Here is a 25,213-nt window from a genome sequence, read left to right as displayed (position 1 = left end):
AACAAAAAACAGAAAGAGAAAGTTACACAGCTAATAGAAACTAGGTAAGTGGGTTAACTAATTAAAGTTTCAAAATCTTAGAAAGGAAAAGATAACCTCTATACACAGTAAAATCAGCAACGTGATGACCACATCTCTCAACCAAACTAAAATTGTATTTGTCTCTTGGTCATTATATCATCCTAGTATCATCAAAATTCCCCCAATTTTACTATTTCATCATTTTTTAACGGCTGAGTATTCTGTTGTATGTATGTATCCAAATTTACTTTGAGTTCCCTTTTATTTGTCTTCAAATTTTAAAATATGTTTGGAACCACTTAGGCACATTAGTCTACGTTGTTCAACAGTAAATTTTACAAAAGCTAAACACAGATCAAGTATTTCCAGTTAAAATTTAGCATCAGAAGATTTGTTGTATATATAAAGTACATACCTGATTACAAAGGCTTATTACAGAAAAAAGTACATAAAATATCTCATTAGTAATTTTCATATTGATTACATGTTGAAATGATAAAATTTTAAATATAGTAGACTAATTAAATTATATTATCAAAATAAATTGCATCCATTTACTTTTTAAAATGTGGCTACTAGAAAATTTAAATTGCATATGTAGCTCACATTGTATTTCTACTGATAGTGCTGTTTTAGAAAGACCATATAAATTTTCCCACAATCGAAACCAAGTAATACACAACTACATTCCATTAAATTCATTTTCTTCCGTGGGTATTTAGAAATTAGATAAATAAACTATGTATGATTAATTTCTTCATACTATAAATGTAGTATTTATAAATCAATTTTTTAGGGAAAAATCACAGAAGCTTGAGCTATTATCATGTAATCGGCTAAACAAATTAATTTTAAAAGAAAAAGTAAGATATTTTATTCTCTTTCGAATCACTTTATTTCTAAAATTAGAATGTCTTTTGTTCATAAAATGATGCATAAACATCCGCTTATGGCGTTAAACCACTATTAATGATTTAAAGTTAAATGTATAAAGTTAACTTCTAGATATAAGTTAAAAATTCATATATTTTTCTAATACATTTCTATAAGTACCCTTTATATTTCTATGGTAAATTCATCCTGCGTTTTATATATATGCAAATAAGTGGCATTTAGCTTTACAGGTGCATCTTACTCCGCTCTAACTTCCCATGTAAATAAGTGCTGAAAATATCTACTGCAGAATTAACGACAACACCGGCTACACACCTTCAGTGTTTTAAAAGAGATCATATTACCCTTACTTTTGTAGTAAATCCCTTGGAAGCCACTCTTAAGAGTGGCTTGCAAGTTACATGCACATTAAGAATGGGGGAATAAAATTAATCAAAATACTGTCTAGGTACTTCATTCAATGCCTTAATTTATTATTTAGCATAGTTAGAATCCCAAATCCATAAACAGAGTTTAAAATTATATAAACAAGGAAAAACAAAAAGAATACAAAGGTACAAAGCTCCTTTAAATATGAACAGTTTTCCAGACAAAATCTACTTAACAAATAAGAGTATGAAATTAATAGCTATGTTTTCTCAATTCATAATTACTCTATTTTTAGGTAAATATTGTGTCATAATAAAATACAGGAAACTTCTCAATTCAGGATTGTACAAAGTTTAGATTTCAATCAAACTTGTTCTTTAAAACTCTAAATTATTGTGGCATGGCTACAGTTAAATAAAATATGAAAATAACATATCTGAATCGTTATTATAGTATGTATATCCTCATTCCTTGTTATATCATTTATAATCCAACAATGTTTTCTCCAGTAAGAGAACAAAAAGTATTTTATAAAGAAAAAATAAGAATCCAAAAGCACAATCTCACATCCAGAAATGATAGTTTAATGATTATGAGTGTACTATCAAAAGAAATAAAAGAGGGCTGGGCTCAGTGGCTCACACCTGTAATCCCAGCACTTAGGCAGGCTGAGGTGGGAGGATCGCTTAAGGCTAGGGGTTCAAGACTAGCCTGGGCAATGTAGTGAGAACCCATCTCTAGAAAAATACTTAAAAATTAGCCAGGTGTGGTCCCAGCTACTTGGAAGGCTGAAGTGGAAGGCTTACTTGAGCCCAAGAGTTCAAGGCTGCAGTAAGCTATGATTGTGCCACGGCACTCCAGCCTGGGCAACAGAGTAAGACCTTGTCTCAAAAAAAAAAAAAAAGAGCTCATGGTTATCACAACCTTCTTAACCTCCTCTATTCTGGATTTAAAAGTAGCCTACAAAAATATACTTTTTCATACTGTATGTACAACCTACATACAGTGTATTAACCGAAGGATAAGTTTTTAGTAAGTATATCTTAAGAATTTTTCATTATTATATTCTGCTTGATTTTAATATTTCTTACTTTAAAGGTAAGGGGTATTTAAAGACACTCAATAAATAAAGATATGAAACTGATTATAAATAAGTTAATTTGTTTCACTCATCAAGTTAGAGTTTATATACCCATATCCTATATCAGGATTAGAAATTGCATATTTCTTTCTTTTAAGTTAATTGGCAGTACAACTTTAACACAAGTAAAAAGAGAAACTTGTTCAGTTATTAATCTTAGACATGGTATTAAAACAGTTTTATAACTCGCTAGGCCTCACACTCTTTCTCTCCAAAACAGGGTGGGGATAGGAAAGAGAAAGTGTAATGATTTCCAGTTTCATTTCTAAATCTAAAGTTTGATAACTTTGTGCCTACATGATTTAAAAAGCAAATTAACAGTGCTTCAATTCTTTACCATAGGCAAATAAAACAGATGCTGTCAATATGTGGCTGAATAATATAATATGAAATTTTTCTTTACCATTTCCCTCTGCCCATAATGAAGTGATGTTAGAATGTCCATTTAGGACATTCAGGAACATATGCCCAAGAATTCTTTAGTGTGAATGAGCACGCATGCGTGCGCACGCACACACACACACACACACACACGCACACCCCGTTACAACCTGTTTGAATTCTTAAATTGTATGCCTCTGTAAGATATATTTTGGGGAACATTCTTTCTTATATACTTATTAAGTTCATACATTCTTAAGTGCCTATTCAAAAGGACAGACTATAAAAATAATCATATTTAGAGGGTACTTTTAAGACACCATAAAATTTTACCATCTATGTCTTCAATCGTCATCATCATCATCATCATATTCGCCACCACCATTTGCTATTACCAGTGTGCCAAAGCTTTCTGAACAGTATCTAATTTACAGTCATGCACCACATAATGATGTTTCAGTCAACGACGGGCAGCCAACAGGAACAAGTATCCATTAGATTATCATGGAGCTGAAAAGTTCCTACCACCTAGTGACATCATAGCCATCGTAACATCACAATGCAAAGCATCACCCATGTGTTTGTGGTGGTAACGGTGTAAACAAACTCACCTTGCTGCCAGCTGTGTAAAAGTCTAGCATGTACAATTATGTACAGTATATAATACTTGAAAATGATAATAAATGACTATGTTACTATGTTTATGTGTTTGCTATACTATACATTTTATTATTTTTTAGAAGTTCACTGTAAAACACGCAGGCCCTTCTGGAGATGTCCAGAAGAAGGCATTGTTATCATAGGAGATGACAGCCCCATGCATATGACTGCCCCTGAAGACCTGGTGGGACAAGATGTGGAGGTGGAAGATAGTGAGACTGATGATCCTGAGCCTATGTAGGCCTAGGCTGATGTGTGGGTTTTTGTCTTGGTTTTTAACAAAAAAATGTAAAAAGTAAAAACAAATTTAACAAAATCAAAAACAGAAAAAATCTTAGAGAAGAAGGATATAAAGAAAATATATTTGTATAGCTGTACAATATGTTTGTGTTTTAAGCCAAGTGTTATTACCAAAGAGTAAAAAGATTTTAATTCATAAAGAAAAATCATTACAGTAAGCTAAGGTTAATTTATTATTGGCAAAAGAAGATAAATTTTTTAACTTTTATTTTAGTTTCAAGGGTACATATGCAGGTACGTTATATAGTAGGTAGACTCGTATCACAGGGGTGAGTGTGGCCTAAGTGCACAGGGTTTATAAAGTCTACAGCAGTGCACAGTCCTAGGTCTTCACATTCACTCACCGCTCACTCACTGACTTACCCAGAGCAACTCCCAGGGTGCAAGCTCCATTCGTGGTAAGTGCCCTGTACAGATGTACCCTTTTTTATCTCTTTTTTTTGTTTGTTTTGTTTTGAGACAGAGTCTCGCTCTGTCTCCCAGGCTGAAGTGCAGTGGCACAATCTTGACTCACTGCAACCTCCACCTCCTGGGTTCAAGCAATTCTCCTGCCTCAGCCTCCTGAGTAGCTGGGATTACAGGCACCCAACACCACATCCAGCTAATTTTTGTACTTTTAGTAGAAACGGAGTTTCATCATGTTGGCCAGGCTGGTCTTGAACTCCTGACCTCAAGTGATCTGCCTGCCTCGGCCTCCCAAAGTGCTGGGATTACAGGCGTGAGCCACCACGCCCAGCTTTTTTAAAAAATCTTTTACACTGTATTTCTACTGGGCCTTTTCTATGTTTCACTATGTTTATATATACAAATACCACTGTGTTATAATTGCCTACAGTGTTCAGTAAAGTCACATGCTGTACAGGTTTGAAGACAGGAGCTATACCATACAGCCTAGGTGTGTAGTAGGCCATACCATCCAGGTTTGTTTAAGTCCACTCTGTGAGGTTCCCACAAAATGAAATCGCCCAACAACACATTTCTCAGAATTCATCCCCATCATCAAGCAACACATGACTATATTTCTCACAATTCTATAAGAGAGGCAATATTAACTCTCCCTGTCTTAGAGATGAGGAAATTGAATATTAGGGAAATTGGGTCACTTGATGGAGGTCACATAACAATGAAATGCTAGAGCCAAGGTCTAAATACAGATCTATCTATTCCCAAAGCCTTTGCTCTTACTGACTAGACCAACACCACCTGTAAGTTTCAGGATATAAAGAAGGCAGCTAAATGATAGCAAAAATGCCAACAGAAAAAAAAAAGGGGGCGGGGGGAACTGCACAAATTCTATTTTTTTTTTTTTTGAGACAGAGTCTCACTCTGTTGTCCAGACTGTAGTACAATGACACAATCTTGGCTCACCACAACCTCCACCTCCCATGGGGGTTCAAGCAATTCTCCTGCCTCAGCCTCCCAAGTAGCTGGGATTACAGGTGTGTGCCACCAAGCCCAGCTAATTTTGGTATTTTTAGTAGAGACGGGGTTTCACCATGTTGGTCAGGCTCGTCTCCAACACCTCACCTCAGTGACCTGCCCACCTCGGCCTCCCAAAGTGCTGGGATTACAGGTGTGAGCCACTGTGCCCAGCCTGCACAAATTATTTCAGAGAATATTGCCTATTACTCAACATCTCATCGAAAGACGCAAATTGCTTTAAGCCCTGAGAGACAATACATTTCTAAAGGAAGAAAAATTCCACACTATGAGCATGAAGAAGACATCTGAGTCTTTGGCTTTCCCTAAAACACTATCTCATTCTGCACTGGAGAAGCAGAGGTTTCGACAACCATAAATCTAATCCTACAAAGTAATTACTATTTTCCTCTCTCTGCCTTGATTTCTGAAGTTAGGAAGATTAGAAGGTGACCAGGAGAGTTGGCCAGCTTTCTCATAAGATGCCTCTCTACCCTACCTTGGATGTTTTACAGCTTAGTTCAGGATTTGGCTAATTTAACCTTAGCAAATCGTTATTAACCAGGTTCACGAAATGCTAACTTATTAACTTACATCGTTAATTCATAAGTATCACACAGATAAATACTCAGATTAGCATGACTACTACGTCCATTCCTTACATACAGATCTGCATGGGAAGTTATCATCAGAAAGCTAGGAAGTGATATAGAAGCAGAATTCGTTGTTAAGATACTGTCAAATATAAATTTTTCCCAATTTTTAATGCCTTTCATTTCTTCTTCTTGTTGCTCAGATGACATTAGGTAATTTTTCTCCTTTTACCCTTATTGTGTAATTAACATTTAAAGATTTTTCCAATCTTGAGTCATTCTAGCATTCCTGCACAAACTAAAACTTGTCAGGGTACAAGGTCTTTTTTTTTTTTTTTGAGACAGAGTCTCACTGTCACCCAGGCTGAAGTGCAGTGGCATGATCTTGGCTCACTGCAACCTCCGCCTCCCCAGTTCAAGCGATTCTCCTGCCTCAGTCTCCAAAGTAGCTGGGATTACAGGCGCATGCCACCACTGCTGGCTAATTTTTGTATTTTCAGTAGAGACAGGGTTTCACCATGTTGGCCAGGCTGGTCTTGAACTCCTGACCTCAAGTCAAGTCATCTGCCCGTCTCGGCCTCCCAAAGTGCTAGGATTACAGACATGAGCCACAGTGCCTGGTGCAACACCTTTTTTTTAATAGATACAATTTTTTGGGGGGAGGGATTTATTGTGCTTATGGGTGGCTTTGGTCTTTTAATTTTCCATCTCAGACCTTTATTTTCTGATTTTATTATAATTTTTTTAAATTATAACTTTTACTTTAGATTCAGGTAGTACATGGGCAGGTTTGCTACATTAGTATATTGCAGGATGCTGAGGTTTGAGGCACAGCTGATCCCATCACCCAGATAGTGAGCATAGTACCCAACACGTAGTTTTTCAACCACTGTCCCCTCCCACCTTTTCAACCATTGTTCCTTCCCTCCCCTCAGTAGTCCCCAGCGTCTACTGTTACTTTTTTTTTTTTTCTCCTTTTGAGACAGGTTCTCACTCTGTCACTCAGGCTGGAGCGCAGTGGCATGATCACAGCTCATTATAACCCCAAACTCCTGAGCTCAAGCACTCCTCCTGACTCAGACTCCCAAGTAGCTGAGACTATAGGTATATGCCACCACGTCTGGCTAATTTTCTTATTTTTTGTAGAGATGGGGGTCACACTATGTTGCTCAGGCTGGTCTTGAACTCCTGAGCTCAAGCAATCCTTCCATCTAGGTCTCCCAAAGTGCTAGGATTACAGACACAAGCCACCACGCCCGGCCTGTTCTCATTTTTATATCCATATGCACCAACTTTAGCTCCTGCTTGGAAGTAAGAACATGCAGTATTTGGTTTTCTATTTCAAACATGACATTGACATAACTTATAAATAGGTTATTTATTTACTATACCTGAAGTCCCCTGGCCACTCCCCCGCATCCCTGGAACTTAGATGAGCACTACTCCAACTTGCCTCCGTGTCTGTCCTTTCCCTTTGCTTCCATGGTGATCAATGGAAGTGAAGGAGCTGTTCGTTCCTTAGACCTTCAGTCAAGTCACACTCAAGTCTAGAAATAATCCTGTCTTCTAAGTGACTTATTTTTGCTCAGATCCATTTAGGTACAGTATTGACTGTGCTTTCAGAGAGTGATCTTCCAAATTCTTGGGGGGAATTGTTCACAAGTTGTTCACAAGTGGGAAAGACTTTAAGGTAGTAAAAAGTACCTTCACTGCAGCTTTGGAGATGAGGCTATTGGTATGGCCACTGCTCTATCCTAACAGTCAAAAGAAATTTATCAGATTTATTGAGTTATAAGACCCCAAGTTTGTATTTACACATCTAGGAGAGAAAATCCTCTAACGTATCTCCTATTTACTTCTGTTAAAAAAAAAAAAGGATAATAATTTAAAATATTTCTACAGGGCAAGCAAAGGGGCTTGCTCTCTGCGAGCACAGCTGAGGTTCTGCAGCAAAGTGACAGGAAATCCTTCTACATAGCGGCCCACAGAACTTGGTCTGTCCCTTCCATGTCACAGTAACTGATACCAATGACTGTGCTGATTAGAAAGGCTACTCAAGCGAAACCAATGACAAGGACTCAGAAGGATTTAGGGAAGAACTAGGAGTCAGGAAGCTACTGGGAATGAATGTGGAGAAAAATATGGTTTTTGCAAGTGATGAGATAGAAATTAGAAAAAAAATGAAAGTGCACTGTTTTGGATGGTGGGGAAGTTGTAACCTTAAGCTGAAAAGGAAAATAAAAATTTCTCAGTGTATTGGCCAGGTGCCATGGCTCACACCTGTAATCGCAGCACTTTGGGAGGCTGAGGTGGGCGGATCATCAGAGGTCAGGAGTTCGAGACCTGCCTAGCCAACATGGAAAACCCTGTCTCTATCAAAAAATACAAAAAATAGCTGGGCATGGTGGCACACGCCTGTAGTCCCAGCTACTCAGGAAGCTGAGGCAAGAGAATCACTTGAACCTGGGAGATAGAGGTTGCAGCGAGCCAAGATCACACCACTGCACTCCAGCCTAGACAAGAGAGCAAGACTCTGTCTCAAAAAACTAAACAAAACAAAAAAATTTCTCAGTATACTTTCCTCTGAGTGACAATGGGAAGAAAGATTGTTTTCCTAAAACAAGAAAAAGAACCACAAAAGTAAGGTTTTCATAATAGCATAAAGGATTAATGCTGTTAACAGTGAAAAATATAGTGGATTGCTTGTTTACTTCATCAAGTCATTAAGGGTGCAGAGCTAGGCCATGCCTCTCACCTGAGTTGACGGGAGGGTTTCGGATAACATCAGCAATAATCTTCTGAACCTCTGGAGTCAGGCCTGCTCGCTCCAAATCAAGGGGGCAGCCAGCTTTCACCGCTTGGGATAAGTGCATGCCAATTGTCATGAGAGGCAGAATCCTGCTCTCAGCTATGCTCTTCTAGAGAAAGATCAGCAAAGAACCCAGTGAGCTGTAAAAGTGTCCACTCCAGTCATGGAAATAAAATGTCCAAAACATTCAGGTAGTAAATGCTCAGTGTGAAATAAACAATGAACTAAAGCTTTACTTAAGTTTTTCATTTTCAGAATTTCTTTAAAACTACCCCCATTATAGCTCTCTATAGGTTCTACTTTTTATACTTATTATACTGTATTGAATAAAACAAAATCACCCAGCTTTACCGAAGAATTCAATCCTCGCCCCTCTCTATTCACTTTAGAAAGCAGTTAGTGGCAGAGAAGTCATTCTCTGTAAGTCTAATAGTTGTCACAACCTTCTGAAAACATAGTAAACTGTAACCCAATACTGTATACACTTGAAATAACACATGGTGGTTTGGTTACCTGAATTTCCAAGAAGACAAATCCTAAAATGCTTAGCGATAACATAAGGCTCCAGATGCATTCTATAAAAGGTTCCTGAGAAGACTCTAATAGGTGTTTGAAATTGGCTCTATTCATAAAATAATAATAACCACAGTTCCACAAGGGCTGTCAGCATTTTCCTACTATTGAACTTCACATGAACAGTGCTACATATTTATACAGTTCTTTAAACAAATGTGGCTCCAAATACATTTCAGATATTTATTAGGTAAAACATTCTTTTAAACACTCAGAAAGCTTTGTCACTCAGCTCTAACTTATTTCATGATCCTCTCTTTCAATACATTTTCAAAGTCTGAATTTAGACTGTATTTGCATAAATGTTGATACTTTCACAGAATAGAGCATTTAAGGCAATGTTTTTCATCCTTCAAACGTAGGTTTTAAATTACTTTCATTAAATGTCTACTAGAAAAGTGTGCACCATGTGTGCATAATATCAGGGTTATTTGAAACCAGGTTTTAAATTACCTCCAACTAATTGTAGTATTGCTCCTGATTAATTAGTCCTAAGCATGTTTAATTCTGCGGTTAACTGGCAAGACCCTCTCAGACTCCTGGGAGGTAAGGATAATTATACCACCATATCACACAATAAAATACAACCAAATAATACCAAAAGACACAAATGAAGACATAACAGTCTTCACATTCTTAACCATGAATACATAAACTAACACATGAAACCCCGTATTATGGCTGAGCATTAGAATACACTTAATTCAGAAAATTTGGAGCCAATAACAAATTTTCTTAGTAACTGTTTTCATTTCTACTATACATACATGGTCAAATTAGGTATATACAGGCATATTTAACATGTACATAGAAGTTATTATTTACATAAGAAACTGAACTTAAAATTCCCATTTATTATGTGTTCTATTTCAAAAACAGTATAATGGAATTATTTGGTTTCTTGGGCAATGGCCTTTGTAAGGAACTTTAAGAAACATGACTGTCAAATTAGAGCATTTATTCAGTAAGTAAGATAAGCTATGGACTGTTTATTCTTATTTATTTTAAATGATAAAACCTGAACAAGAGGTGTGTAACACAGGCACTAGTGGATGGAACCACAGACAACAGAAAAGCAGGCATTGGACCATATCACTTGTTCCAAATCAACTTAATGTCAACAGGATGTGAACTCAAATTAAACTTAACTGTAAGCCTCATTTTGTCCCATTCCATTAAAACTTACTCTCCATTTTGCATACAAAAAACCTCAACAGCCTTAAAGATTTATCTTAGAACAATGAAGAAACATTACATATGGTCTTTTTTTTTTTTTTTTGGAGACCGAGTCTTGCTCGGTCGCCCAGGTTGGAATGCAGTGTCGCAATCTCAGCTCACTGCAACCTCTGCCTCCTGGGTTCGTGCAAGTCCCACGTCTCCGCCTCCCAAGTATCTGGGATTACAGGCATGAGTCACTACGCCCAGCTAATTTTTGTATTTTTAGTAAAGACAGGGTCTCCCTATGTTGTCCAACTGGTCTCAAATCCCTGGCCTCAAGTGATCTGCCTGCCTCAGCCTCCCAAAGTGCTGGGATTACAGGCATGAGCCACCACACCCGGCCTACGTATGGTCATTTGTTACAGCAATTAGATTGTTTTCAAAGAGCATCAAAACAGTACTAGAAGAGTTAGAATGAAAAGCAAGTTTTTAAAAACATATTTCCAGTTGCTTGGCTATGCTTGCAGAGATCCAGGGTGTATTTTTTCTACACATACAAGAATATGTGACTATATAAGCATGCATATGCACACACATTTACGTTTGTTTTTCTGTTTTGCACCTTCCTTTTTCTTAATGCATCTTGAGATTGTTTCTTAACACTGTGAATATTTATAGTTTTTAAACTGTTAGTCCCATTTTAAAATATGGCTGATGCAGTATCCCTGAGCTATAAATGTGTTTATCAGTACCCCGATACAATCTCTAGAAGATATTCATGGCCAAACTAAACTTGCTGCTATTACTTAACAGGGAGGCTTAACAGAAAAAGAAAACAACATTCTCTTTTAAAATTAAAGATAAACTGAGATTTATTGTAGGGTTGGAGGAAATTGATCCCAAGTCAGAGCTTTAATACTAAAAAGCTGATAAAACACAAGTTTAAGTAAACTAAAAAAATTCCCTGTAACATGAAAGTCACACTTACCAAAGGCATCTTCTTTTCTTGGAATAAAGAGTATGTGATGGCCATAGACTGTGAAAGTGTGCATATTTTATTTTTTGCTACCAGACTCGTCTTCTGTTCTTCTTGAGGTTTTGTACTTGAAAAGAGGTCTGTCTACAGAATTTTTAATGTAGCACAAATGATCAGTAATATCAATACAATAATAGAATATATATATATGATAATTAGCCATTAAGAAAAAAATAACACAAGTTAAACCCATAAGCAACAAATAATTCCCTTTTTATGGGGAGCTCAAAAAGAAGTTGGATTTTTAACGTATTGATTTAAAAAGGTAAAATAATGCTAGAGCACACAAAATTTTAATAAAATATTTGTAATAACAAACATTTCCTAGTCTTCTCTTTAACGAATAAGAAGGACTAAACAAAGGAACTATAATGTGAACTACTCTGTCTTTAAATAAGTCCCCAATCTCCTGGAAGTGAATATTGAATGAATGAATGAATGAATGAATGAACAGAATCACTATTCAAATTTAGGTACTATAACCACTAATATATCATAAGGAAATATATCATAACACTCTCTCTACATATCTAATTTTAAATGATACATCCCAACTAGAAATCTAAGTATTCTATAAAATCTTAAATATGGTTCCTTAAGAAATGTTTAAAAGAAAAAATGGGGAAAACTGAAAAACAAGATTAATGAAAAAATAATGGAATCTTTTTAAAGGCTGAAATAAAGGTAAAGAGATAGAAAACTATTTTTTTAACTACACATAAAAGGTAAATGAAAACAGCATACTACAGTCATAATAAAACCTGTAACAGACGAAATTAATAATTTAAAGAAGAGCCTCATCTCTTGATGAATGATATTGGTATCATTTTTATAAGGTTATTTATCATGTGTTCTACTATATTATGTATACATATATGAGGAAACATGTCTATGAGCTCTTCTTTTGGAAAGATTTATTTTTTGTTTCCATATTCTGTTATTAGGGAGTTTAAGAAATTTATTAGTTGAGTACTAATTTACTGCTTGGTGAGAAACATAAATGTTTCTGTTTTACTTTTTACATGCTATATATATGATGCCTAATGTTTGAATTATCTGACCCAAGGCAATAAAATATGCTTGCCAAATATTTTGGGGGATTACATTTTACATGTGGAAGAATCTCAGAGCTAAACTCTCACATCAGCACAAAAGATAATTTCAATCAAATAACCCTAGCAGTGGAGATTTCATGTTCTGAGCATACGGTGGGCCTAATAAAACAGTCCCAGGTGTTACATGTTTCTGTTTCTCTTTTACAGCTTCAGAATAACTGCATTTTGCAATTTGTAGAAATCCCACCAAGACAAAATGGGTATTTACTGAGGAAGCATTGTTGGCTGTTCAGACTGGTCACCCCACTATGGCAACGCCATGGTCTAGGCCAGCATTTCAGTCCTCATCCTTGCAATCTCAAAAGTCTAATGTGTCTTGTTACAGGGTAGTTGGGTTTTGGGGAATAGAGCTGCACTACCCATCTATTGAGCTTGGTTTTATGTGTATGTGTGTATAAATATCAGTGTATATATTAGAAAGCAAATTCATTAATTTATGAGGCATACAACTAGACAGTTTCACTTGCCCCAACCAGTATGTTCTGTCCTATAGAAGAGTTATATAGGAAGCCAGCTCACCTGAAAGTTGAGAACAAGTTTGGAATATAACAAAGACACTTTTTTTTTCTTTCTTTCACTCAGGCTGAAGTATTGTGGCACAATGATGGCTCACTGCAGCCTCAAATCCCCGGGCTCAAGCAATCCTCCTGCCCAAGCATCCTAAATAGCTGGGATTACAGGCTAGCACCACCATGCCTGGCTAATTTTAAGAAATTGTTTTTGTAGAGGTGGGGTCTCGCTATGTTTCCCAGGTTGTTTTCTAACTCCTGGCCTCAGGTAACCTGCCTGCCCTGGCCTCCCAAAGTGCTGGGAATACAGGCATGAGGGATTGCACCTCGCCATGAGGGAACTTCTGATAGTGCCTTAAGTAGTCTCTTAACAAAGATTCAATTGAGGCATTTTCCTTGACAATTAAACTATAATATTCAAATCTAGTTAACAAAAATGTCTTTTTATCTGAAGAGTGCTTAGGTAAGCTTTGCCAACTTTTGTCCTTATTGCCTTTTCTATTTATATCTTCCTATAATTGACCACATCTTTTTTTTTTAAGGTTTATTATGGGATATATCAAACATATACACGAGTCAAGGGAATAAGATGGGCATCACCCGGTTTCATCAACTGTCATTCATAGCCAATATTATTTCATGAACATCCTTAGGTATTTTCTAACTACCCTGCCCCTACCCCTGAATTTTTTTAAAATAAATAATATTTGTACATATTTATGCCATACATGTTCATATAGTCTTTTTTTTTTTTTTTTTTTTTTTTTTTGAGATGGAGTCTCGCTCTGTCGCCCAGGCTGGAGTGCAGTGGCACGATCTCGGCTTACTCCAAGCTCCGCCTCCCAGGTTCACGCCATTCTCCTGCCTCAGCCTCCCGAGTAGCTGGGACTAGAATATGATTTGATTAGATTTTTGCTTACTAGAATCACATTCTTGCCCTACCTTCCTAAGAGTATTATTTCAGATTACTTCGCCAAGTATTTTAGATATCCCTAAACTCTTTAATTGTACATTTATGGATTATATCATTACTTTGTTCCAGAAATTCTCAAAATTCTCAAAAAATGTATTTATATAAAAATATTTTAGCATATTTTTCCTATATGGCCATCTTAATGTGTTTAATATGTGTCATATTTGTAATTTTTAATGTGTATTGTGACAGCAAGAAATTTTACTTCAAAATTTAAAAAAGTATATTAAAGGCTAATGAAACTCATGAATAACAAAACTTGCTTAATAAACATTAAAGTTGATTTTTTTAAATAATTCATTTCAATTTGCAGAATAAACCAAGTATAATTTCTAATCACAGAAATCAGCAGTCATCTTCTCTATCCAGAAGGTTCATAAAGGTTTCATACCTATCCCTTGGGGAATTTACCTTTTCCCCTACTTCATTTTCCTCTTCTGAAGGGGAGTTAGGAGAGATCACTCATTCATTATTAAATAATATCACTAATTCATGAAAGAAGATACTACTTTCAAGTGTCCAAAGAGAGGGAACTTACTCAATTACCACTGGTAGGTATGATATTCTTTCTCAAACTATTAAGACATTATAATTTCATTTCCAAAAACTCAGTAAGAAATAAGAATTTTCACATGATGTCTTATATAAGAGTATGAAAAAGAAAATTTAAAGTTGCCAAAGATACTCTATATCAAAAGAGGGAAATGCTACATTCAAAAAGCAGAAGGGTTTTCTACTTATAGTTAGAGAAAGATTTTTCTAAAGTAGGATCCAACTGTGCCTGCCCAAAGCTTCCAGGAGCTTCTTGGAAGTAAAAAATAATCCCTTAATATTGCCTTGAATGTGTTTAACTCTTTCAACATTTTATACTTATCCCATGTCTTCTATTTTCTAATGTCATCTGTTGTTTCCTGGATGTGGGAAAGGAAGTGTCATTTCCATTGTGTAGCTGAGGAAATGGAGACCCAAGGAAATTAAAGGACATGTGCAGGTTCACCAGGTGAACAACTGTAAGGAAGAACTAAAGTCCTGATTCCGTGACTCCTAGTCTAGTAGTCTCCCCTCTACCTCCCACTGCCTCACCTTCTGCAGAGTATGCATCATAGAGTCTATTACGTGGAGTTTAGAGAAAATCCTAAATGACATTTCTGGAAATGGTCCCTTAGGGCAGAACAAGCAATAATAAAAGGATATGAAGGAAACACTATTAAAACTGAAGAGAATAATATGAAATCCACTTACTATCAAAAGACAGCATTACTGGAAGGGGAGGGAGATTAGAGAAGATGCTAAACCAAAAGAAAGTGGCTGAGCTCCTGACCAACTCATAGCAAGGATAACTTTCCAGCTTTAAATTCCAACTACCACATTTGAATGTAAAATTATAATTTATCAACCTAAAATAATGTTTCCAATTTAAAAACAAAATCTCCCAATGAAATAGAAAGACATCAGCAGCCTGGACAACTACTTTTTAGTATCATCTTTAAAAGTAGATAACTGACATGTTTTTACAACAGATTGACTATAAAAACAATTTTAATTCATTTTCTAAGTGTCCAGTATGGCAATGCAAATAAAGTGAGCAAATGTTACTTCTGAAGGGTACTTTTGAAATGGTTACAAAAAATGCTTATTCTCTAAGAGCTCCTGCAAACCACAGTATTTTACCTGAACACTATTTGTTTGGCAGAAATGTTTGATGACTTCCAACAGAGGGGCCAACATGGCAGCTTTGCCTTCAGAAACACCATCAATCCTTTTTACGTTTTCAACCGTAGTTGGTCTGTGTTTAACAACAACAACAAAAAGGTCAAGAAACCACTGAAACAGTATCACTCCAGCAATATAGCTTATGTTCAGCTTCCTAATGATTCTCTCAATAAATGTATAGTTTTTCCAACAACCAAAAACAACGTATAATACAACTAATCATGTTTTATAATTTCTTTCTTTGCTTTCCACCATTTAAAGATTTGTCTTGCCCCCATCACCATAAAAAAACACTGTTAATTGGTAAACAGGACATTGTCATAAAGGAACAGGTTAACATCTCATATATTCACTTTATTACTGATTTTATTATTATTTTTATTGTCATGAAAAGGAAAAATATGAGGCTCTAACTGGGAACAACTAAGAGGCTAAGAAAATCTCAAAAGAAAGTCTCATTCATTATTTTCTTCTACAAAGTGTTTACTTGTAACAGTATATCTGCCAATTCCTTCAGACTTTTAGCTCAATATTTCTTATTGTGTCCAATATCCAAGAACCCATTCGATGCCCTCCTTCTAAAAATCTGCCGATCTAATGATTATTATTTTTCATTAAATATCTCCTCTGGGCCAGGCACTGTGGCTCACGCCTGTAATCCCAACACTTTGGGAGGCCGGGGCGGGTGGATTGCCTGAGCTCAGGAGTTCAACACCAGCCTGGACAACACAGTGAAACCTCATCTCTACTAAAATACAAAAAATTAGCCGGGGGTGGCAGCACGCACCTGTAGTCCCAGCTATTCCGGAGGCTGAGGCAGGAGAATTGCTTGAACCCAGGAGGCGGAGGTTGCAGTGAGCCGAGATCGCGCCACTGCACTCTAGCCTAGGTGACAGAGTGAGACTCTATCGCCAAAAAAAAAAAAAAAAAAAAAAAAACTCTATTAAAGTATGGTCTTAGAATATTTATTTTTATTCTTTTTTTTTTTTTTTTGAGACGGAGTCTGGCTCTGTCACCCAGGCTGGAGTGCAGTGGCGCGATCTCCGCTCACTGCAAGCTCCGCCTCCCGGGTTCACGCCATTCTCCTGCCTCAGCCGCCCGAGTAACTAGGACTACAGGCGCCCGCCACCACGCCCGGCTAATTTTTTGTATTTTTAGTAGAAACGGGGTTTCCCCATGTTAGCCAGGATGGCCTCGATCTCCTGACCTCGTGATCCGCCCGCCTCGGCCTCCCAAAGTCCTAGGATTACAAGCGTGAGCCACCGCGCCCGGCCAGAATATTTATTTTTTAACAAAAGAATTAGTGTCAGATGTAGCACTGTGTAATGTCATTAGAAAATTCTGCACTCGAGTAACATCTATTGGATGCAATTTAGTGACAGAAACAATTTTTTAAAAGGAAGTAAAAGACAAATACAATTACCAAGCAACTATTCTTGGGAAATAATTTCTTCTAAATATTTAATGATCACCTCCTGTTTATGAGGCGTTGTGCTAGGTGCTACAGGAGACACACAAAAAGATAAGGAGCTAGTATCTTTATTCGGAGTTTAAAATCTAGAAAATATAATAATACTTGTTTACCACTAATTACAAAAAAATAAAATATAGCATTGTGTGGTAAGTGCTACAGAAGCATCTTTAGAATTCATCTGAAAGTCCTCTATGAATTCAAGAGAGAGGAATTACTTTGCTGATAAGATCATGAAAGACCTTCTCATAGTCTTTATAGTAATAAAGCGAGAAATAGTAATAAAGCGAGATCTTCAAGAATTTCTTAAAAGGAGTTTTGAGGAATCAAGGAAACTACAAGGAGAAGCAACACTGTAAATAAATATATGGAAGTTGAAAATGGGTCTTCAACAAGTGATAAACAATCCAGGTAAGATAAACCATTTCAAATTCTGTAACTTAGAGGGAAAAGTAAGTTTAAGTTCATAAATAGAGGGCCTTGAATTCTAAGCTAGAAAAAAAACATTTAAGCAGAAGTAAGATATGATAAAGGAAGATTTAGTTTGGTACTCATATATCAGATGAAACAGAGAGAGAGAATGAAGGGTTAATAGTTAAGAGGCTTCTGCAACAGGCCAAGGGAAAACAGTCAGAATTAACGTGGTGTCATTAAGAAGGAGGAGGAAGGCATAGACAGGCAACAAGGAAACCGTTTTACAAAAGGTATGAAAAGTATTTAAATGAGAAAAAGAGGCCAGGCACAGTGGCTCACACCTGTAGTGCCAGAACTTTGGAGACTTGAGGCGGGAAGATTGCTTGAGCTTAGGAGTTCAAGACCAGCCTAGGCAATATGGCAAAACCCTGTCTCTACAAAAAATACAAAAATTAGCTGAGCATGGTGGCATGTTCTGTAGTCCCAGCTACTCGGGAGGCTGAGGTGGGAGGATAGCTTGAGTCCAGGGGGTCAAGGCTGCAGTGAGCAGTGATCGTACCACTACACTCCAGCCTGGGCAACACAGTGAGACAAGTCTTCAGACAAAAAAAAAAAAAAAATGAAGAAGAAGAGGAAGATGAAGGGGTTTTATATTGGAGGAGAGAAAATTCGGATCAGAGGTTTTAAGCATTAGGAACCTCTGACTACGAATGCGATGGTATGATAATCAAAAATAAAGAATCCAAAAAGAGGAGTTTCGGCACTTGGATAAAATGCAGGGTGGGTAAATAATGAGTTAGATTTTATAAATATTGAATATGATTGCTGAAAACGTAACTGGTTTTTATTCATATAGAAACACGGTACTAAAGCTTGGCAAAGAGATAAGCATCACAGCAGGGGGAATCTGAGTCACCTCCCAGATGTGACAGTGGAAGCTATGGTCATATTATCAACTTAGATATATTTTCCAAATCTATGTTGTTAGAAGGAAATAAATGAGAACACATGCAAAAGATAGTTTACCTCATTTTGGCCATATCCACCAGTATCTTGTTTGTTGCCAGAATAGCTGGGGGAACATCCATTTTATTGGCATGTTTCTGCCTAGCTTCTACCAATTTGCCATATAACACAATCTGAACAAAAAACAAAGAAACAACACTTTTTAAAGTGTACTTAAAAGATCTAGTCCTCTATTTTTAGAGCTTCAGATACCACATTTTTCCTTTCCTTAGAATGAATATAAACTGAAATATAAACTCAGACTCTTAGCTTAAGAAAAATTTTTAAAATGCTGGCAAAATACAGAATTTTAAGCATACATAGAATCATAACTACCCTATCATAAACTAATTACCTTTTTACAAAAGCCTTACCTGAGTCTCCTGCTCTTGTGCCGAAATAACAGGCTCTGAGGAACTGTAAGCGTTTTCTGGTGACTGTACCATGATACTAAAATATTTAAAAGAAAATAAATAATAAAAGCTTTTCTTTCTCCTCATTGACTTTCTATTTCATCCCCTAAATGAGAATGTCTTTCCAAATCAGTACAAACATTTATTCTTCATGATACCAGTAAGGTAATTAGTTATTTAAATGACAACAGCCTAGATTTTAAACATTTTGGATCAAATACATTCATTATAATGGTAAAGTTAAAATTGCAATTTGAGTTCATCACAAAATTGGTGTTTTAAAAAGAGCATTTGTCCCATTCTCTTCCTCAACCAACTGCTTTTGAAAGAAAATATTCTTTCATCCATACTGAAGATGACACGTTAACGTCTTTTAACTTACTGGGATACAACAGGTTTTAACCAAGGTTTCTTAACTTACTGGGAAACAATGTATGATCCTTGCTATAACATCATAGATTTTTGGCTGGTGGAGAAGAAGAAACAAGAAGAGAACAAGAAGCATTCTTAGAAATTAAAAATTTGATAACTAAAATTAAAATGTCACTAGGTAAGAGGGGATAAAAGTCAAGGAACACTCCAAATGAGTAAACAAATAATGAGAGATTGAAATAGGAAAAAAGAAAATTAGTAAAAGGAATACTAAAAACCAAGAAAATAAAACAAAGACAATCACTAACACAAGGAAAAAAATAAAGGTAGTGGTGGCCATAATAACACCGTTGGGTTAGCAGTGTGTATATAATATTTGTGTAGTTTTAATAATATAAATACAATATTATCATATTATATTAAAAATATATATAAACAAATTATTAATATGATGAAATATAATTATATTGGAGGAGGAATGAAGGAGGGGAAATCTACCATAATAGGAGATGAGTAGAAAATTTCTAAAATTGCTAAGTCAAAAAAATAGTACTCTAAGCGTGTCATTCAGAAATAAGAAGGCACACGCCAGGGAAATCAGCTGGAAGATTTGAAGATGACAGCTTCTATGAATAAGAGCAAAGTGGGTTTGGGAAGAGTGTGGGCTGGTATGCTTGTCATAAGCCACTAATTTCCAATTAACTTTTTATATCAAGTATAGGTATTATTTTAAGGAAAATTTAAATATATCTTAAAATAATATTTATTCATATATAAGCACCCTGCTCACTTCTGTACACTAAGCCCATATATTTAAATTAACTTCTGGACTACTCCACAGGTATCCCAAACTCAGTATGTCTATCACTAAACTCTTGATTTTAATAAGAATCGACTTCTTCCAAATTCCTATTAATACTGATATTCTGACCTACTCTCCTGAATCACAAATATTCTTCATGACTTCTAGAATAGTGAATATTTTCCAGAAGGTTTTCTGGAAAACCTCTTAAAAACCCATCTCTGATAATCACTATCTACAGAAGCTAAAGCATTACAAACTGTATTTCTTAAATAATAATACTTGAAAGGTTAATTTACTTCTTGATCCATGAGCTACAGAATGGATGTTAAGTGAGCAGGCATGAAAACAACGTTAGTCTCCTTTTATGTCTCCATTACGGCTCTTGGTGACTAAGTGTTGTCAATGAGCAATAACATTTTGAAAGGAATCTTTTGTCTAAGCCGGTTTCAACAACGGGCTTAAAGTATTCAGGAAACCATGCTGCAAACAGGTATCATCAAGACTTTGTTGTTACATGTATGTAGCAAAGGCAGAGTAGATATAGCATAATTCTTAAGGGCCCTAGGATTTTCAGAATGCTAATTGAGCACTGGCTTCAACTTAAAGTCACCAGCTGCATCAGCTTCTAACAAGAGAGTCAGCTTGTCCTTTGAAGCTTTGAAGCCAGGCATTGACTTCTCTCTAGCTATGAAAGTACTAGACAGCTTCTTCTTCTGGTAGAAAGCATTTGGTCTACATTCAAAGTCTGTTAGTGCAGGTACCTTCATTGATGATCTTAGCTAGATCTTCTGGATAACTTGCTACAGCTTCTATACCAGCACTTGCTGTTTCACTTTGCACTTTTATGTTATGGAGATGGCTTCTTTCCTTAAACCTCATGAACCAACCTCTGCTGGCCTCAAACTTTTATTCTGCAGCTTCCTCACCTCTCTCAGCTTTCAGAGAATTGAAGAGAGTTAGGGCTTTGCTCTGGATTAGGCTTTGGCTCAAGGGAATGTTGTGGCTGGTTTAATCTCCTATAAAGACCACTAAAACTTTCTCCATATCAGCAAAAAGCCTGCTTTGCTTTCTTATCATTGGTGTATTCACTGGGGTAGCATTTTTAATTTCCTTCAGGAACTCTTGCCTTTGCAAACTAACTGTTTGGTGCAAGGGGCCTAGGTTTTAGCCTATCTCAGCTTTCGACATGGCTTCCTCACTAAGCTTAATCACTTTTAGCTTTTGATTTAAACTGAGAGACATGTGAATCTTCCTTTCTCTTAAACACTTAGAGATGGGCCAGGCACAGCGGCTCACACCTGTAATCCCAGCACTTTGGGAGGCCAAGGCAGGCGGATCACCTGAGTTCAGGAGTTCAAGATCCACCTGATCAACACGGCAAAAACCCGTCTCTACTAAAAATACAAAAATTAGCCAGGCATGGTGGGGGGCGCCTGTAGTCCCAGCTACTCAGGAGGCTAAGACAGGAGAATCGCTTGAACCCGGGAGGCGAAGATTGCAGTGAGCCGAGATTGTGCTACTGCACTCCAGCCTGAACAACAGAGTGAGACTCAGTCTCGAAAAAAAAACAAAACACTTAGAGACTATTATAGAGTTATTAATTGGCCTAATTTCAACTTTGTTGTATCTCAGGGAACAGGGAGACCCGAGGAGAGGGAGAGAAATGGTGAATGGCCAGTCAAGAACTACCAAAATACAACACAAAGACATGACAACAGAACATGCTACTGGAAAATGGGGCTAATATGACCTGTTTGACGGAGGGTTGCCACAAACCTTCAATTTATAAGAAATGCAATATCTGCAAGTCACAATAAAGCAAGGCACAATAAAACAAAGTATGCCTGTATATATTTCATACAAAGAGAAATAAATAGTGTCTTGATGCTAGAGGTAGACAAATATAGACTTGAAAGCCAGCTCGGCCATTAGCTGTATGCTCTTGAACAAGTATGGCAACTTCTTAACCCTTGGTATCTTCAACTATAAAATGGCGATAAATAGTAACAGCTGTTAGACTCTTGTAAGAATTAAATGAGATATCACATATAAAGTTCTTAGCATTTAACATAATGCCTGCAAACAGTAATATCCAAGAAGTGTTAGCTATTAAATTAATATTATTCTTTTATAGCTCACTTTGATCATTCTAATAGTGAAAAGCTTATGTTTTAAATTTAACTTCCTTTTGCCAATGAAATAGCCCAACATCTGACAGTTCTTTCTCTTTAGAAAAAAAAGTACTCATAAAGTAAGTATAGAACATAGAAATATGGAACTCTGTACCTTTTTTTAGAAATGTTACTCCCAGAAGAAATCTTATCACATGGTTTATAAGAATATAACTTCTCCAAGTTAGACTGCATTTAAACATATAAAGGTCCATTAAAAAAAAGTTTCAAAAAGCTTTTAAATGTGAAGAAAATAAGAAACAAAAATCTCAAAATCACAATTTTTTCTTTGCCTAATCAAGCTGTCAAATTAATCACCTGAAAATAACCTCCTAAATTATCAGTTTCTAAAGTTCTAAAGGTAGTTAGAAACGCATTCCAATGTCTTATCTCTCCCAAAACTACAGAAAATAAATCATCAAAAGAATGCTCTAAGATACAGCAAGTGCCAAAGTTATAAAAACAATTCATTTACATTCTGCATACTTCAATAAAGCAGAAAAAGTTCACCAGAAAATGTAATTCACTATGCTTGCCTATTATTCCAGTGTTCTAATTAGCTGAAGTCTGCCAGTGGATTAGTATTTAATCTGTAATAGTTATCTAAGATCTTAGATCAAAAAAGCAAGAAAGTACATAAGTGTGTGTGCGTGTGTGTGTGTGAGAGAGAGAATGTATGTGTGTGTGTGTGTGTGTGTCTTTAATAAGAACACTTAGGAATCAATTTTTTGATCAACTATAAGTATTATAACGTGTGAATACTCTAAGCCAAATGAGTTAGCAGATAGGTTTAAAAGAACCCAAATTAATTCCTTTCTCAAATACCTCCAATTCTTTATTAGCCCCAGAAATTATATACAATAAATTTTAGTCTGTTCACATCACTTCCCTGGCCGAATTTTATGCTTTGTTATATATGCCATTTTCTCTTTAATTGGAAAGGAATTAAAATATAAAATTGTAAACAGAATTTGAATCAATAAAGAATGAAATAAATCAGAACAATTTCTTTAAAACAAACCTTCTTCTCTGTAGTTAATTCAACTGGTACTTGATTATAACAATGCTCTTTGGTGCCCAAAGATACAGTTTTCGAACTAAAAAATAATAAAATTAAATTATTTCAAATCTTAAGATGCAAGTATCTAATTCATGAATCATGATACTCCACTCTCAGAAAGATGAATAAGATATTACCCTTTTAGAACTGGTGATTCTTAAAACTGATTTTTTTTTTCTAGAAAAAGCTCTGGAAGCTTTAAGATGTTTGAAAGAAAAAACTCACAAATTATCAATCACATGTAAAGGTACAAAAAAGTAAGCAACAAATGTATTCCCTTTCCACTTCTACACACGAGAAGTAAATACGATATATGGATTCCTCCGCATTGATTTCAATACTGCTTCTTTAATCAATGAGAAAGAAGTTTTCTAAATACCATGGTCAGCTACTTCTCATCAACCAAGAAAATGTTCTGGCTGGGAGCAGTGGATCATGCCTGTAATCCCAGTAGTTTGGGAGGCTGAGGCAGGAGGATCACTTGAGCTCAGGAGTTCAAGACCAGCCTAGGAAGCACTAGAAGACCCTGTCTCTATACAAAAAATTAAAATCTATTAGCTGGGCATAGTAGTGCATGTCTGTAGTCCCAGCTACTCAGGTGGCTGAGGATTACTTGGGCCCACGAGATCGAGGCTGCAGTAAGCTATGATCGCACCACTGCACTCCAGCTTGAGCAACACAGACTCTGTCTCTTAAAAAAGAAAAGTGCTCTATGACTTATGCTTTCCTCACAGATCCCTTCCCCCAAACTGACTAAAATAGGCATACAAAAACAAACAGGTAATTCATTTTACTTGTGAGAGGCCTATAAACTGGTATAATTTGAATCACATAAATAGCAACAAAAAATGCAGAAGTTACAAGAAAAAAACTGAAAAATGAACCTAGGCAGAAGAAACTTCTTTGGACACAATTCTTCATTAGCTTGAAGGATGAGGCTCTGAGATTCTGTATTAGCTTTATGAAGCCAATTTCTACCCTATTAAAAGCAAAAAGGATCTTTTAATGTGGAGTGGGAAACAAAATTAAGTCAAACAGGCAGACTCCTACACTGTTTACCTTTTTCGTAAGGGTGCAAATCTTCATAAATTTGTTATACCGAGAAACTTCTACCAAGAATCCCTCAGTGATCAGCTGACGGGAAAAAGCCTTCCACCAGCTCTCTGTTTGATCCTTGCCAGTGCCAAATAAACTGTGCCTGCGATATTGATCGGCAAGACGCTGAGAATTCTGAAATTAGGAATAAAATCAGTATCTAAAAATGCTAATTTAAACATATAGGTTAAGTAAAACACAGACTTGTCTATTGATTCTTTGGATTTACACTAAATTTCAACTTTAAAAACCTACAAAAATGTTATACCCATCGTGCTCATTCTGAACACTCAACTCACAAATAAATACATTATCAAAATAATGTTCCTTTTGTGTCTTAAATAATGGCAGGAAATTTCACATATAATTCAGATGCATTGCCCAGTGTATAGGTTTGGATATGTGTTTGGAACACTTAGCTTTTGTTATTTAGACCTCTTAGCAAACTCACATTATTGTTTGAAACAGTGATCAAAATCCTACAGCTCGAGACTAGAACCATGAGAATTATATAAAACGCAATGCGGCATGCCTGTAATCCTAGCACTTTGGGAGGCCAAGGCGGGCAGATCACGAGGTCAGGAGACTGAGACCATCATGGCTAACATGGTGAAACCCCGTCTCTACTAAAAATACAAAAAATTAGCCAGGTGTTGTGGCAGGCACCTGTGGTCCCAGCTGCTCGGGAGGCTGAGGCAGGAGGATGGCGTGAATCTGGGAGGCAGAGCTTGCAGTGAGCCGAG

General features: G+C 36.3%; 1 protein-coding gene across 4 annotated transcripts in view; it reads right to left on the bottom strand.

The window, feature by feature from the left end:
• The window catches only part of WRN (WRN RecQ like helicase), a 140,591-nt gene that overhangs the window by 7,745 nt on the left and 107,633 nt on the right, over positions 1-25,213 (bottom strand). For 3 of the 4 annotated variants that reach the window (XM_031013995.3, XM_055348365.2, XM_055348364.2), the window contains 9 exons: positions 24,435-24,605; positions 24,260-24,354; positions 23,337-23,412; positions 22,431-22,504; positions 18,929-19,004; positions 18,576-18,688; positions 15,623-15,737; positions 11,307-11,438; positions 8,534-8,696 (listed from right to left, as the gene is read on the bottom strand). In XM_031013995.3, coding sequence (XP_030869855.3) covers positions 8,534-8,696; positions 11,307-11,438; positions 15,623-15,737; positions 18,576-18,688; positions 18,929-19,004; positions 22,431-22,504; positions 23,337-23,412; positions 24,260-24,354; positions 24,435-24,605 — 1,015 coding nt within the window. Of the gene's footprint in view, positions 1-8,533; positions 8,697-11,306; positions 11,439-15,622; positions 15,738-16,451; positions 16,570-18,575; positions 18,689-18,928; positions 19,005-22,430; positions 22,505-23,336; positions 23,413-24,259; positions 24,355-24,434; positions 24,606-25,213 lie in introns of those variants that run through there. The other variant, XR_008667714.2, reaches the window with a different exon arrangement.

The sequence above is a fragment of the Gorilla gorilla genome, chromosome 7 (assembly GCF_029281585.2).
Source record: "Gorilla gorilla gorilla isolate KB3781 chromosome 7, NHGRI_mGorGor1-v2.1_pri, whole genome shotgun sequence".
Lineage (NCBI taxonomy): Eukaryota > Metazoa > Chordata > Mammalia > Primates > Hominidae > Gorilla > Gorilla gorilla.
The sequence above is the reverse complement of the archived record's forward strand: the minus strand, read 5'-3'. Positions and strand labels throughout refer to the sequence as shown.